The sequence below is a fragment of the Babylonia areolata genome, chromosome 19 (genome assembly GCF_041734735.1).
Source record: "Babylonia areolata isolate BAREFJ2019XMU chromosome 19, ASM4173473v1, whole genome shotgun sequence".
Classification (NCBI taxonomy): Eukaryota; Metazoa; Mollusca; class Gastropoda; order Neogastropoda; family Buccinidae; genus Babylonia; species Babylonia areolata.
Window position 1 is genome coordinate 48,328,320 of NC_134894.1, and position 15,167 is coordinate 48,343,486.

General features: G+C 40.2%; 1 protein-coding gene across 3 annotated transcripts in view; it reads left to right on the plus strand.

Moving 5' to 3' along the window:
- Positions 1-10,664, plus strand: part of LOC143293787 (galactocerebrosidase-like) — a 34,640-nt gene extending 23,976 nt beyond the window's left edge. For 2 of the 3 annotated variants that reach the window (XM_076605032.1, XM_076605033.1), the window contains exons 15-18: positions 2,386-2,563; positions 6,586-6,755; positions 7,539-7,615; positions 9,808-10,664. In XM_076605032.1, the coding sequence (XP_076461147.1) occupies positions 2,386-2,563; positions 6,586-6,755; positions 7,539-7,615; positions 9,808-10,020 (638 nt within the window). In that variant the 3' untranslated portion in view covers positions 10,021-10,664. Of the gene's footprint in view, positions 1-2,385; positions 2,564-3,942; positions 4,121-6,585; positions 6,756-7,538; positions 7,616-9,807 lie in introns of all 3 variants that reach the window. The other variant, XM_076605034.1, reaches the window with a different exon arrangement.
- Positions 10,665-15,167: the final 4,503 nt, after the last annotated feature.

Here is a 15,167-nt window from a genome sequence, read left to right on the forward strand (position 1 = left end):
AAGTCTCTCTTTGTCTCTTTTAAAATGCACGCACACTCACACACACTCGCGTGCATGCGTGCACACACAAAAACACTCACACACACACACACGTGCGTGCAAACGCATGCACGCACGCTCACATCTGCGCACATGTAAACTAAAAGATCTTTCTGTGTTACTGAAGGGGATGTTGCGAATGGCAATAAAACAAGCAGTAGTTTTGTCCCATTCTTTGCCATCCTCAGCCTCTGTTCAGTTTGTCATCTTCACTTGGAATATTCCTAACAGAAATTGAATAATTTTATGCGATTTTCTGGGAGGGGAGTTGTGGGTTGACTTGGGGCAGAAAAGATTCCACTGGTGCAGTTAACTTAACTCATTCCGGACCATGGAACACTATAGCAGTTTCGACAATTAAGATTTTTTCCACGTTTTCCTCATGGGGTAGCATAAAAATCACAGCTACACCAGGCATTGCCAATGTGTCAAGGGTTCAGTGGAAAGTTACTTCGTGAGGTTCCGTAACTATACACAGACCTTGGTACCCCACATGACAAGTTAATCTGCATATGTATTAAAAATGGCGTTGCAGGTGATACAAGTGGAAATTTTTGGAGCACAATAGATTACGACAGTGGCTTTTACCGCTGCTGAAGTGATTGAAATGCTTCAAACTGAAGGTTTCGACATCGATGAGGATGTTGAATAAAGTATCTGCAGTGAAGAAAGCTACCAGCAAGAAGGTACTGATAGTGACTCAGCTTCTGAGAGCAGTGAAGAGGGAGGGGGATGGGCGTCCACACAACGTGAGGAGAGGGGTCAGTGGGTCAAGTACAGGGAGTTTCATTCAGTTACTTTGTGTTTTGTATTTTTTGTGATTTTTTTCCTAACCCTAACAAATGTGTCTACAGGGGAAAGCAAGGTAAAAAAAACTATTCGTCCAGAGTGAGTTAAGGAACCAGAATGATTCAGGGGCAGCCTGTTTTTTATTTAAACTTTGCTCACACCAAAAGTTTGGTAGGGCTGTCTAAATGACCAGAATCAGAATGCCCAAAGAATCCTTGGTTGATTGTCACTATGGGGACAAAAACAACATCTTTTTGAGACAGAGTTTTACAGAGAACTGTGTGCAGAATAGCAGAAGAGTGGAGTTTAATGTCCTGTTGACTAATGATAATGATATTACATAATCTTCCAAGCACCTTAACATTATCCAGTTAGATTTAAACATGCCTTGAAAAGCTGTCTGTCAACGATAAACATCCATTATGGTCACAGGTGTAAATCAGAAAGCACATTTCAAAATCAGTCAAACAATAAAACATACACAGACACACACACACACACACATACACACACACACACGTGCCACAGACACAGTCTCTCTCTCTCTCTCTCTCTCTCTCTCTCTCTCTCTCTCTCTCTCTCTCTCTCTTCAGTTCAAGTTGTTTAAAACTGTAATGTTCAGGAATTTTTGCAGCAACACTCCATGACTTATTCATTGATTTTGTTGGTAATGTGCAACCTTTGTGCATTTGCCTTTGAAACTTATCACAGTTTTTTTAAGATGAGGGTTGAGACTGTTTTTAAGAAGAGAGTTGTTTTCTGGTGACTGGGAAACTGTCCACACAGAACATGGTGAATTTGCACTGACATAATAATCTGTCGGCTGTGAACTGATATATCATGTACTGTATCTGAAAAAAACTGTCTGGCCAGCTAAAGTATTTTTGCATGAACTTTTTTGTTGTTGTTGTTGTTAATGGTAATCCAGCATATACCTTTTTGTTGTTGAACTGCTCATGTCAAAAATACTGATGAGAGGATGGTGACCTTTATCAACTGCCTTTCTTTCATTTTTGCATTCATAGTTATAGCCCCTTGTTTTCAGATCTAAGTAGCTGTGCATTTTTTGGTTGCATGTCTTGTTTATCAAATTTGTTAGTCGGTTTTTAAGGGAAAGTGGGAAATGTTTTGATCCTGTAAATTCTGCCTGCCTCATTGAAAGTGGAAAGGAAAAGACCAAGATCAGAACCCTGAACATGTTTCATTGTATGGGATGAACGTCTAGGCTTTGACTTTGAACTGCATTGTCAAGAAACTTTTTGTATTGTATTGTGATACTTTTTTGTCACAACAGATTTCTGCATGCAAAAAAAACTGGTCTGCTCTCCGCAGGGAGAGCATATTGCTACAGAGCAGCACCACCCTTAATTTTTTATTTTTTTTTCTGTCAGCAAGTGTATCACTTTTACTATCAAGCTGCATGACCAAAGAAAAGCAGATGTAGATGATGTTTTTGCACAACATGTAACTTAACTGTAAAAAAAAAAAAAAAACCTGTGAAGAAGACGTTATTTTGCTCGACACACTGACTTGATGTAGCGTTGGCGTGGTACTCAGGTTATGCCCTATACCAGGAGCCCTACAACCTGGCTCAGCAGACAGGATCCTATGAGATTGTCCGTGGGGACGCCAGCCATGGACAGGTGGTGCGTCAAATGGTGCTGCAGACGCCTGTCCACTGGTGCAGGGCGGACACTGTAAACAAGTCCGTTAGCTTGATCGGACACTTCCACTGGTAATGGTTCATTCTTGCAGACAGATCTTTCACCCCTTCATCGTTTTTTTTTCTTTTTCTTTTTTAGACATTAATTTTATTTTTAATGCATGCATATTTGTATGTTGGTTAAATCCCCCTGAAAATGGAGTGTGGCTGCCTGCATGGTGGGGTAGAAATGGTCATACATGTAAAAGCTCTCTCATACATGTGTATGACTGCACATTGGAGTCACAGCCCACAAACGCTGAGAAAAGAAGGTGATGGTTTAGGTTTCTCTTCTGTTTTTTTATATATATTTTTTGTTACTCTTTGTTTGGTATGCATATATTTTTGTGTTTGTATGAATATGATTATTAACATTTTAGAGTGTACGCATAATACTTTCTATAAATCACTATGGGGCTCTGCAGACCACTGGGACAATGGAGAAATGTTTTTTTCTTAAATCATGGAACCTCTTTTTGCCCTGGAAGTCCAGTTTTATTGTGGTATTGAAATTTGAGCAGGAAAGAAACATTGTCAGTGAGTTACACAGCACCAGTCTGTCCATCCTGCTCCAAGTCGATACATGGACCACCCAGTTTTGTAACTTTACGCTTTTCATCCTCAGAATTGATTTTTCCATAACATCCATTGCTTCTCTTGCTCTGAGCATGGATATTTCCATACTGCAGTTGGCATGTTCAATTTTGCTTTCTCAGTCTGTTGTATTCTCACTCGGTGGTTTTTTGCTTGTTGGCTTTAGCCTCTATGTTGTTCACCCGAGTTTTCAGAGCGACGCGCTCTCCGTGGGGATCAGTTTGCACGCTTTGATGCCTCTGGAAAACTAACACTGATCTTTGTTATGATTTGTTTGTTTTGTGTTCATGCTTGCATCTGCTTTGCATGTTTTCATGTTGGAACCCAGTCTTAGATTGCTTTGCATGTTGGAACCCAGTCTTAGATTGCTTTGCATGTTGGAACCCAGTCTTAGATCACTTTGCATGTTGGAACCCAGTCTTAGATTGCTTTGCTTGTTTTCATGTTGGAACCCAGTTTTCCTTACTGAAGTGAACACATGTATGTACACGCACACATACACGCACACACACACACACACACACACACACACACACACACACACACACTGGTGCTTGCTTCTGCTTTACTTAGACCACATTGCATGTCTGCATATTTGAACCCAGTTTTCCGGACAGTAGTGAACACATGCATATGTGTGCGCACACACACACACACACACACACACACACACACACACAGAGCAACAGACTCCTTCAACCTTCAGCACTTCCACAAACAAAAAAACATCACCAGACACACACAGAGGCTCTGTATGAAAGCTGTGGAAGCACCATCATGCATGCTTACTGTTGGACTGCTTTTGGTTCCTCTGCCAGACTACAGCGCATTCGCAGAGCCCTATAACCTAGCACCACAGATTGGTTATTTTGAGGTGGTCAAAAGCACCGACCCCAAGCACGGACAGGTGTTACGGCAGGTGGTTCTCACAAATCCCTTAGAGTGGTGTCCCATCAATCTGGTCTTTCCCATTACCCTGGGCGGAGATGGCGGCTGGTATGCTTTCATTTATGCCTTTTATTTTCATATGCAGTTTGTGTGTGTGTGTGTGTGTGTGTGTGTGTGTGTGTATGCCTTTGCTTTGTCTTTTTTTTTTTTGTCTTGTTTTGTCTTTCTTCTGAGGGCTGGATGTAAAAAAAGTAGCTATGCTTAACCCACTACCCTCGTGAAATAAAAAGTTGTTTTGTTAGATTAAATTCTTTTCTTTTCTTTTTTTTTTCCTCCCCTACATTTTGGGATATTTTGTTTTCTATATTTTGATGATGATGGTGGATGGGGTGATGGAGATGCTGGTATGGGGTGTCCATTTGGGTTTGGGACTATTTGACAAGGCTGTATTTTCATAATAGTTCCTGGGGTCAATCAGGCTGATAGATACAGATACCTGCAGTGATGGTCAGGAAATTTGAGCAACACTCCATAAGACGCTGCCCATAATGAACTGGGGGTAAACCCTAGAAAGGTGGATAGTTTGAGGAGGATGTTACTGGGGGTAAACCCTAGAAAGGTGGATAGTTTGAGGAGGATGTTACTGGGGGTAAACCCTAGAAGGGTGGATAGTTTGAGGAGGATGTTACAGTGGGACATAGCACCAGTCTCCACGTCAGTGGCTGCACTCACTGAACCTGTTCTACAGCTGAGCTAGTATTGTCATCAGTAGTAATGGTGCTCTGAATTTGTTGGATCTGGCACTATTAAACACCATCGACAGGCGCAATAGCCGAGTGGTTAAAGCGTTGGACTTTCAATCTGAGGGTCCCGAGTTCCAATCTCGGTAATGGCGCCTGGTGGGTAAAGGGTGGAGATTTTTCCGATCTCCCAAGTCAACATATGTGCAGACCTGCTAGTGCCTGGACCCCCTTCGTGTGTAGCAGAAGATCAAATACGCACATTAAAGACACTGTAATCCATGTAAGCATTCTGTGAGTTATGGAAACAAGAACATACCTGGCATGCACACCCCCAAAAACGGAGTATGGCTGCCTACATGGCGGAGTAAAAACGGTCATACACGTAAAAGCCCACTCGTGTACATACAAGTGAACATGGGAGTTGCCTCCCACGAACAAAGAAGAAGAAACACCACCAAAGAAGAGAATTTGACAAGAGAATTTGAAGAGAATTTGTTGAAGCAGTTACTGTCAAACACCACCAAAGTGATTCAGCAGCAGTACATTACCTCACCATTGTGTGGCTTCAAGACATGACCTCAGTCGCACTCTGCCAGCTGCAGGCATTGGAGCTGCCACAGGACAAGATTGGTTGTGGCTGTATGTGGGGGGCTCAGGATGCACTGTATCAGGATGCCAGCCCTGAAATGGTTCTGAAAACTGGGCAGTTAAAAAAAAAAAGCAACCAAATATGAATAAATAAAAGAAAGCACAACGGAACCTTGATGATGACCCCTCTCAATGAATGAGAGATTCCGCTTGGAGGGGAATTGTTAGGAGATGTTCAGCACAGAATAGCTTCCAATGACTGGGACATTCGCAAATCAGTACAGTCACATATGTAAAAATGAAGAAAAAAAGGCTTAGGAAATTAATTTAGTCTTCTAAATGGAATGGATTTAAAGAAATATATTTTGAGGACGTGTCTGTTTCTCATTATGTATAAGCATACATGTGCACATGTTTCCTGTTACTGTGTATGTGTGTGTGTTTTTTTTCTCCTGAAAGAACAGGGAAAATATGAAAATGTGCAATATTTTGTGTCCATGTAAGCTTGAGCTTAGTTCCTCTGCACAAGTCCTCCTTCACCTCCCCCTTCCTCCCCAACTCCAGTCAGTAGATAACATTAGTTGTTTCAGCCTCCATTTGCTTATGTTTGATATCTCTTCTGTCATGCCTGTGGTGTTGCATGGTTTGCAGCTTTTGGACTTAAAAGTCTGTGTCCACAGCTTAAAGATTTTACACATTAGTCAGTTTTGCGTTTTGTGTCTAGACCTGGCTATATTTGTGTGTGTGTGTGTGTGTGTGCATTTAGTTGTTTTGTTTTGTGTTTTGTTTGAACTTTCATTTGGTTAAGTTGAACTCCAACTGATACAAGTCATGTTACTAGTTAAGATTCAGGCTCTTCAAAAAATAATGCACAACAGACTTAACAAACCTTTTCTGAGAGATATCTTAAAATGCTGTAGTAAATTTTGTTCAAAATGTTGTCCACTGAAGTTCAATGAATGAATGCTTCATTACATTAATTATGGTGAGGATATAACACGAGATAAATAAAATTAAATTAAAAATAAAATGAAAAATATGTAAAATTGAGCCTGTCCATGTAAGTCTGAAAATTTGGTTCTAGCTTTTGTGTTATGAAGATCAGTGAAACGGAACAGCAAAGTTTTGTACTTTTATTTGTCATCCTTCTTGTACTTTTTGTTATCTGTTTATATGTAAATGTCTGTTTATCAATGAAGAAATTCAAATTTTTGATAAATGAATAATTTATGTCCGCTTCAGGACAGACATTTACGTGGAGGTGGAGACATCTATAGGCACGGTCAACAACACGGATGGTGTCTTCGTTGCTGCCAGAGTGCAGCATGGGGGATGCCAGGCTTTCTCTGCTGACGGCATCTTCTTCTTCATCTTCCCCGAGACAAAGGCGTACATCGTTGCCAATGATTTAGGTAAAGATATCGTGGTGGGCTGTTTCTGTTATAATTCCTTATTCATTGTTATTAATCGAGGTAAAGGTGATGGTCAGTAATGTGTTGGATGTGGAAACAACACCAGTGGTTCATACAAAGTCATGGGAAGGTGTAAAAGTCTTTGAAAAATGAGCAGACTATTTCCATTGCTGAAAAAATCTTCATAAATATGTTTTGCCCTTCAGGATCTGGGAAAGTCCGAACTAGAAAGAATGAACTTTTAATATTCTATGATCTACTGTTGCCAAACCAGGAGGCACCAAGGCAGAATTGGTTTGGTGTTGGACTTCAGATCCAGTGTTCACCAGCAATCAGGGTTTGAAACCCCATTTCAACATGTTGTTATTGTATTGTATTTCTCTTTTTGTCACAACAGATTTCTCTGTGTGAAAATCGGGCTGCTCTCCCCAGGGAGAGCACATCGCTACACTACAGCACCACCCATATTTTTTATTTTTTCCCGTGTGCAGTTTTATTTGATTTTCCTATCGAAGTGGATTTTTCTACACAATTTAGCCAGGAATAACCCTTTTGTTGCCATAGGTTCTTTTACGTGCGCAAAGTGCATGCTGCACACGGGACCTCAGTTTATCGTCTCATCCGAATGACTAGCGTCCAGACCACCACTCAAGGTCTAGTGGAGGGAGAGAAAATATCGGCGACTGGGCTGTGATTCAAACCAGCACGCTCAGATTCTCTCGCTTCCTAGGCGGACACGTTACCTCTAGGCCATTACTGTGATCATGTCATGATGTGTTGCAGCTCGTACACAGGTGCTGACCAAAGGCAGCCTCCCCTCCCAGCTGTCTGCCTGGAACAAACTGTCCCTGCTGGTGAAGGTAACTTGGGGGTGATTTTCTTACCTTTGTGATGCAATGAGAAAAAGGGCATGGGGGGTGGGGGGGACATGATGTATCGATATATCACAATACAAATGAAACAAAATTAAACATAAATTTTTTTTTTCAAGAGGGTAGTGGAACATTTTTTCATCCAACCCTCAGTGAAAAGCTTTCTTTTTTTTTGGGGGGGGGGGGGGGGGGTTCCCAGATTTTCTTGGGTCGACCACTGTTTTACTTTGTATATTAATTCATTATAACAATTCAGAATAGATGGAAAAGAAAAAATCATTTGCTGATTTTTTTTAAAAATCTGAATACAGTGAACGTTAACAATAACATATGTAAGTCATTATACTTGTATATGTATATATAGTCCATTACACAATCAACTCAAAACGAGAAAATAATCAAGACAAACTCCATGAAAAGCTAAATAATATAGTCTTGACAAAGTTAAATGGAGAAAGAAGAGGCTACGTGAGACCTACACCCCATCACGTTGATCAAGTCAGCTCTGCAAATTTAATCTCAGTCATATTTTTCCTTCCACTTGACTTGTATACGTGAATGCCAAACCATGTTGATATTCTCACAAAGAATGTGGTGCTTACATCCATTGACAAAGACCAAGAGAAAAATCACTGTGACAGGTGTTATCTCATCAGACCATGCCGGTGATCTTTTCTTGGTGTGAGTCGTGAATCCTTTTTTCTGTCTTTTCTTTCTTCAGTTTGGTCCAGCCTTCTAACTGTCATTAGGAACAGCATTCCCGAATGTCACCCCTTTAGTTCTTCCTGAATGTAAGAGAAGTAGTAGTTTGACCAGTCTGGTCAGCTGGCCAGTGGCAACGATTACATGCAGGTTTCCTGAAGACCAGATTCATATCTCATTATTCTACCCAGTCATCTGCCAATACGGTCTTAACCCATAGACTGCAGCTGATGAGCGTGCTCTTCAGAAAAGTGTTTTTGACAAACTGAGATGAAATTGAGGCCACAGTTTCTGTATCTTGACTTCTTCCTCTAAGGGTTCCATTACTATTGTTCAGCAACATAAATTGCACCACCCAAAAGTAGACAAGAAGTAGTTCTTGCACTTCGAATTGTGCTACACAGGATTCATTTCACCGATGTTCAGCAGTCATGGGGTTAATTTAGTGTTGGGCACCTTTTCTATGGCAGCCATTTCTGAGCTGATAAGATCTGTGACTGATGGTCTTGGTGATTAAGCCACTATGTGGCAGTGCCCAATCTGTGTTATTCTGTCCTGTGACAGATAGTCATTGTAAGCCCCATCACTTTTAACTGGATTCTGCTTATGTGATAAGAAACTCTAGGGAGAGCTGGACAGAACAAGGTCTTCCAAGAAGAAGCCCTCCTCAGTCAAGTGTTTCGGCCCTTAACTCCTTACACTCTGAGGGGGCCGGGCCGCACCCAGGTCATGACTTCTGGATGCCCTTGTATTGCCACCTCTTTTTTTCTTTTTTCCAACCTGGTCCTCAGCAGGTTCGAGTCCATGCCTCTAGGGTCACTTCAGAAGTCACATTTCTGGCAGACATTTTACCCTTGTGGATCCATTCCCTGTCAGTCTTCCTGGTTTTTCCCACTTGATCCTCAGCTGTGGAGATGAACTGTCCTTCATTGGGCTTCACCTCCCATGGTCACTCATGTCTATGAATGGGATTTGTTTGTGTGCCTGACTCTTCAGGGGGATGATATGTGCTGTTGACATTCACACGCAGATAATCACCTTCCTTTCTTATCAGCCTCATGTCCCAATCTGTGGACCAGTTTATCAGTGAAAGGAAACATTTCTGCAGCTCTTTGATCTGTCTTGGAATAGGAATATTTCTTTCTTTTTTTTTACTCCCCCAAACACAGTAAAGAAACTGGCTGTACTGCAGCTGTGTAAAGCAGAAACTCAAATCTGAACTTCCATGCTGAACTATCTGTGGAATTCATCACACACACAAAATATATGGACTATTGCGTACTGCTGAGGAAGCTGGCGTGAAACCACTGAAATAAACAAGTGGGTTCAGCTTTTGATTCTGAGTTAGGAAACTCTCTTCTGTATGTATCCAGAATCAGAGAACCTTTACCAACATATTGACTGTGTAATATTTGGTATGGACACCATGATGGAAAACCTGGATCTGTCAGTGTAGCTGGACCTGTTGTCTGTCCCAGGGTACCCAGGTTCAAGGGTCGGTGAACGGAGTCAGTGTGTTCACCATCACAGCCCCCAAAGCCACAGTGAACGGGTTTGTGGCCATCGGCACCGACACCTATGGACTGGCGGACTTTGACAATTTGAAAATCACCACTGCTGCTGATGGTGCTGCCCTCTTGGGACAGAGCAGGGTGAAGGACACACTATACTTCACACCTGAGCGTCACTGAGCGTACCTGACGTGTTATAAATCAAAGTCATTCCAGGTGCCGCTTTAATGATTTGTGATTGGATTTAACCTTTAATGGGTATGTGTTGCAACCTTTTTTTTTTTTTTGCATTTGAGTTGTGTCGTGTATTGTGTAACTTTTTTGTCACAACAGATTTCTCTGTGTGAAAATTGGGCTGCTGTCCCCACAGGGAGAGTGTGGAAGAAAGCGCAGCAGGATCCTTCTTTTTTCTGTTTGCAAATTTGGTTTTCATGCAAAGTGGATTGTTCTCTGGAATTTTGCCAGAGACATTCCTTTTGTTGCCGTGGGTTCTTTTATGTGTGTAAAGAAAGAGTGGAGTCAAAATGATTATAGTGTATCTTTGACTGGCTGTGTTGTTAGGATCAGTTGATACTCAATGATTAACTCAACAAATGAAATCGATTGAAGTGTATTTATGTGTGTACAGATTTGTGCTGATAATGTTTGATGATGGAACTCACATCAATGGTGATTTCAGTGTGTTTTCATGAATCATTCATTCATACACCTTAGTACCCTTGTATATTTGAGCCATTGCATCAGTATGAAAGTTATGTCTGTGTATGATATAATACCATATACATAATGAACAGCTGTATTACATTACCTTTATGATGCGATCGACATAAATGTCCTGTGATAACTTCTGTATTTTCATCTTGATAACATGTGCCTGCCCAACTACTTAGCTGGAGATAATAACATCAGTTGTTTGATCCCCCTGTTTGGTTATGTTTAACATCTTTTGTTTCGTGCCAGTGATCTTGCAGGATTGCACATCTTTTGAATGTTTAAACATGAACTACAACTTTGATATTTCATGCTTTAGTGAGTTTTGTTTACACATGTTTTTGTGTTTCTTTTATACTTCTGTTGAAGGTGAACTCCAGATGTTGCAAGTTATTTTTCAAGTTGAGATATGTGCTGTTCACAAAATGATAAATAAACAAATATGAAGAAAAAAACACACCACAAAAACATATAAATCAGTGGATTTTTAGTTCCAATATTTGACAGCGCATGGTTTTAGCAGATCAACAGAAACTGGATAGCAGTGGACAATGTGTCGCTATATATTATGTTTGTTTTCTCTGGCATCTGTTTTCTTGTTATTGTTGACTAAAATGCTCTGCAGTCAGTTCCTGGATTTAGTGTCTTGCCATTACTTGATTGGATCTGCTTTAAGTTTTTTTCATTTCTGATCCTTTTTTATATTTTTCGTTTTGTTTTGTTTTTATCATATGTTTTCATTATAAATCTTTTTCTTATTTTTTTCAACAGCAGATGTGATGAAGCCTGTATTGATAAATCTGCATGCTTTCACATTTCCTCGAAACTGAAATTCAAACTGATGATTGGGTTGTGTGTTTCAGGGCCTTTTTTTTAATTTTGTATGTCGGGTTGATATTTATTTGTATCTTAAGATATATTTGAAAAGCAAGTCTGGCAGAAGCTCACTGAACGTGTGTGTTTCTTTTTTGTGCACCAGTCTTGTGTCTGTCTGTTCTGGTGATGCAACTGTCACATTTAACTGTGGCGATTAGGGGGGAACTATCACACCTTTTGCTTTGGCTCAAAGAAATTAAATTTCACAGTGCATATTTGCTTTCAAAGAGACACATTTTTTGTTTGTTTTGTTTTTTTTTGGATGCAAGAGAGAATGAAAGGAATATGTGTGTACATACAAACGTCCGGATATGTGAAGCACGTGCATCAATAGGCGTTGTTTTCTTGGACTATTATGCACAGTAAATTATAGCAACTCATAAGAAAGCATGAGTAACATGACACACACAGGTAGAAGATGCTGCAGTTGCTGAAAGGAGATTTTTTTTTTTAACTTACAAAGACATGTATACAATACAGAGAACAGTGTGAAACAAACAATATAAAATGAACAGTAGCATCCACTAGAGAGAGAAAGACAAAACAAAATAAAAAGTTATATATAAAAAAAAACACAAAAAAAACAGCAACCACAACAACATCAACAAATACAGAAGAAAAAAAACGTCCAATCATTCAATCAATCAGTGTTTACACATTACTGATTGCAGTTATCATGATGATTTAAGATGACATTAATAATAAAGAGACCAGTTGTAACATGGCAATAGCATCAATTATGTCAACTATTACAGTAATGGCATCAAGGATGAGGCGAAAGTGAGTGGTAGCATTATAATATAATAAGGAGCATGAGTAAACCACTTCTACATTATTGGGAAAAAGGCTTGTAGTTAATCACATTGTAAAGACAACAACAACAATAAAAATTCAAAAAATAAGTAAATAATAAATAAAAAATAAATAAAGACCTGCTAGTTCAAAGTAAGGACTATTATACAGAATAACTATGGAACATGCAAAATTGTGATTTGGTAACAGTTTCCATTATCTGAAAGGAGAAATTGGTTCAGTAGTTGATAGGAGAAATTGGTTTAGCACTCTCTGCAGTATAGACACAGGGTCTGTCTGTTTTATATGAATCAGCACATCTAGAAAGTTCTAGAAAGTTTCTAGAAAGACAATTGCATAAAAATTTAATCAAACATACACACATACGAATGTTCAGAATATTTTCTTCATGTTTTCCATAGGAGGATACTCAGACAAAAGCAGCAAAAGACATTTTTTTTTTTAAACTCACATTATTGTGATGCTAAAAACAAAACAGCACACATAGGGAGCAAGCGTGGTCACAAACACACATGTACAAGCACACGCACATACACACACATTCACACACGCTTACACACACATACAAGATTTCATTTCCATTCACCTCATTTGGGGTATGAAGGATAACAAACCAAAGAATAAAATGAACATAAAACACAGCTAATAACTGAACAGTATTAACACTTGTGACATATAACATAAATTTCTCAAAATGCATACACATGTTCAAAGCATACCAAAACATACACGCACACACACACCACACACACACATTCACACACACATACATGCATACACACAAATGTGTGGAATAAATATGGTGATGTTCCCATTCCAAAGTAGTGTGTGCATGTGTGTTGAAAGCAATTATTGTCAGCATGGATGTTTTGCTTAATGTTGAACTGGAACAAGCACCACTGAACATGACCAAAGCAACTCGGCAAAAATGCAGGGACTCCTTTATCAAGTGGCTTCATGGCATCCTCTTAGTGTGAATATGCATGTTTTCTGAATGAGTGGTATGAAGCTAAAGCCACTGTGAGGGAACATAAACTGAAGCAAGCCATCAGCAAAGCAGCTGCCTCCACTGCAGCTGATATCAAAAGGGCAAAAACTAATGGACACTTCTTCTGTGTTCATGGGCTGCAACTCCCATGTTCACTCGCATATGCGCGAGTGGGCTTTTACGTGTATGACCGTTTTTACCCCGCCATGTAGGCAGCCATACTCCACTTTCGGGGGTGTGCATGCTGGGTATGTTCTTGTTTCCATAATCCACCGAACGCTGACATGGATTACAGGATCTTTAACATGCATATTTGATCTTCTGCTTGCGTATACACACGAAGGGGGTTCAGGCACTAGCAGGTCTGCACATATGTTGACCTGGGAGATTGGAAAAATCTCCACCCTTTACCCACCAGGCGCCGTCACCGTGATTCGAACCCGGGACCCTCAGATTGAAAGTCGAACACTTTAACCACTCGGCTATTGCGCCCGTCACTAATGGACACTAACTCCAGTTGCTCCAGAACTGGTTTGCCATGAAGGCCTATACCTCCCTGGTGATTTGATGTGTCCAGGAATCAAAGAGTTGTAAAAATCTCAGCCCAGCACAATTTGTCTAAGAATCCAGAATCTGCAAGATAAATTCTGAACACCCTAACAGTGAATAGTAAAAATAAATACACTTTCAGACAAACAAAAATAAAAACTGGGTGGTATTGCCCTCTGGCTGCCCCTGAGGACTGCAGCCCAAATTTCTCACAGAGAAATCTGTTGCATCAAAAACACAGTACAATGCAATGCAATACAATGTCAGCTGTAGCAGAAGAAAGTAAGAGGGTGAGGAGTCGCAATTCCAGCAGACAATGTCGAAACATGTTGTCTGTTCTTAGCTGAAAAAGATAAATATGTAGGTGGAGGGAGAATTATATTGTTGAATGTCCCGCAATACATGCTGGTGATTGTAGACTTTTTTTTTTTTAAGCATAAATGTTTACATTTGAATGCTATCAAAACATTTACAAAGTTGGAGGGTGGGGGGGGGGGGGGGGGTGAATGGTGAGTTGGGGGAACTGGATAGATGGAGCCCAGGGTGGATTCAAGATGAATAATTGAAAGAAATATTTAAGTACAATTACAGAAAATGACTTAATGTATTTCTGACCTGATGATGTAATCATAACTCGGTCTTGATTTGGATATGACCCCAATGACCTCAGCATCTACATATATACTGACACTGTAGACAAGTCTACATAGTCTTATGGGGAAAAGGGGACAAATAGACTGGACTTGTATCTGTAGTATTTCTGGATTACATTTTCATGTGTGTGTGTGTGTGTGTGCGCGCGCGCATGCATGCGTGTGTGTGTGTGCGTGTGTGTGTGTGCGCTTGTGTCTTTATACTTCTGATTAATTATCAAGATCATGATTAGCTTATTGATCACTGGGTTCAGGAAGGATCAGGGCAGGGTAAGCATTCTTTCTCTAGGCCATTACTATCTTCTTTTCTGTAAATAAAGTTTTGTTAACTGTTCAATCTTGCATTCAATGTGTGTCTTTGGATGTGTGTGTACTTGCAGTTCCCTAGGTGGTGATCTTTTCAGGGAACTGTCAGGATGTGACATGTAAATATACAGCATTCAAATTTGGTCAAAGCTGGGCTGAATATCATGAAAGGGTGTAGATCTGGTTGACTTCTACCAGTTCTCATATAAAAGGAAGCAAGTCCATCCTTTCCAGTGAGGTACACCTGAGCAGCTCAATGGAGTCTGAGGAAGGACAGGACTGGAGAGGAACCTGAAATCAGCTTTGAAAAGAAGGGGCTGTTGCTGACATTGATATCATGACCCATAAATTAATCAGCTTTTGCAACTGCTGCCTTGAATCATCATAACAGTTGCAAATTGGTGCCTTAACTGCTGCTGCTGAGTACACTT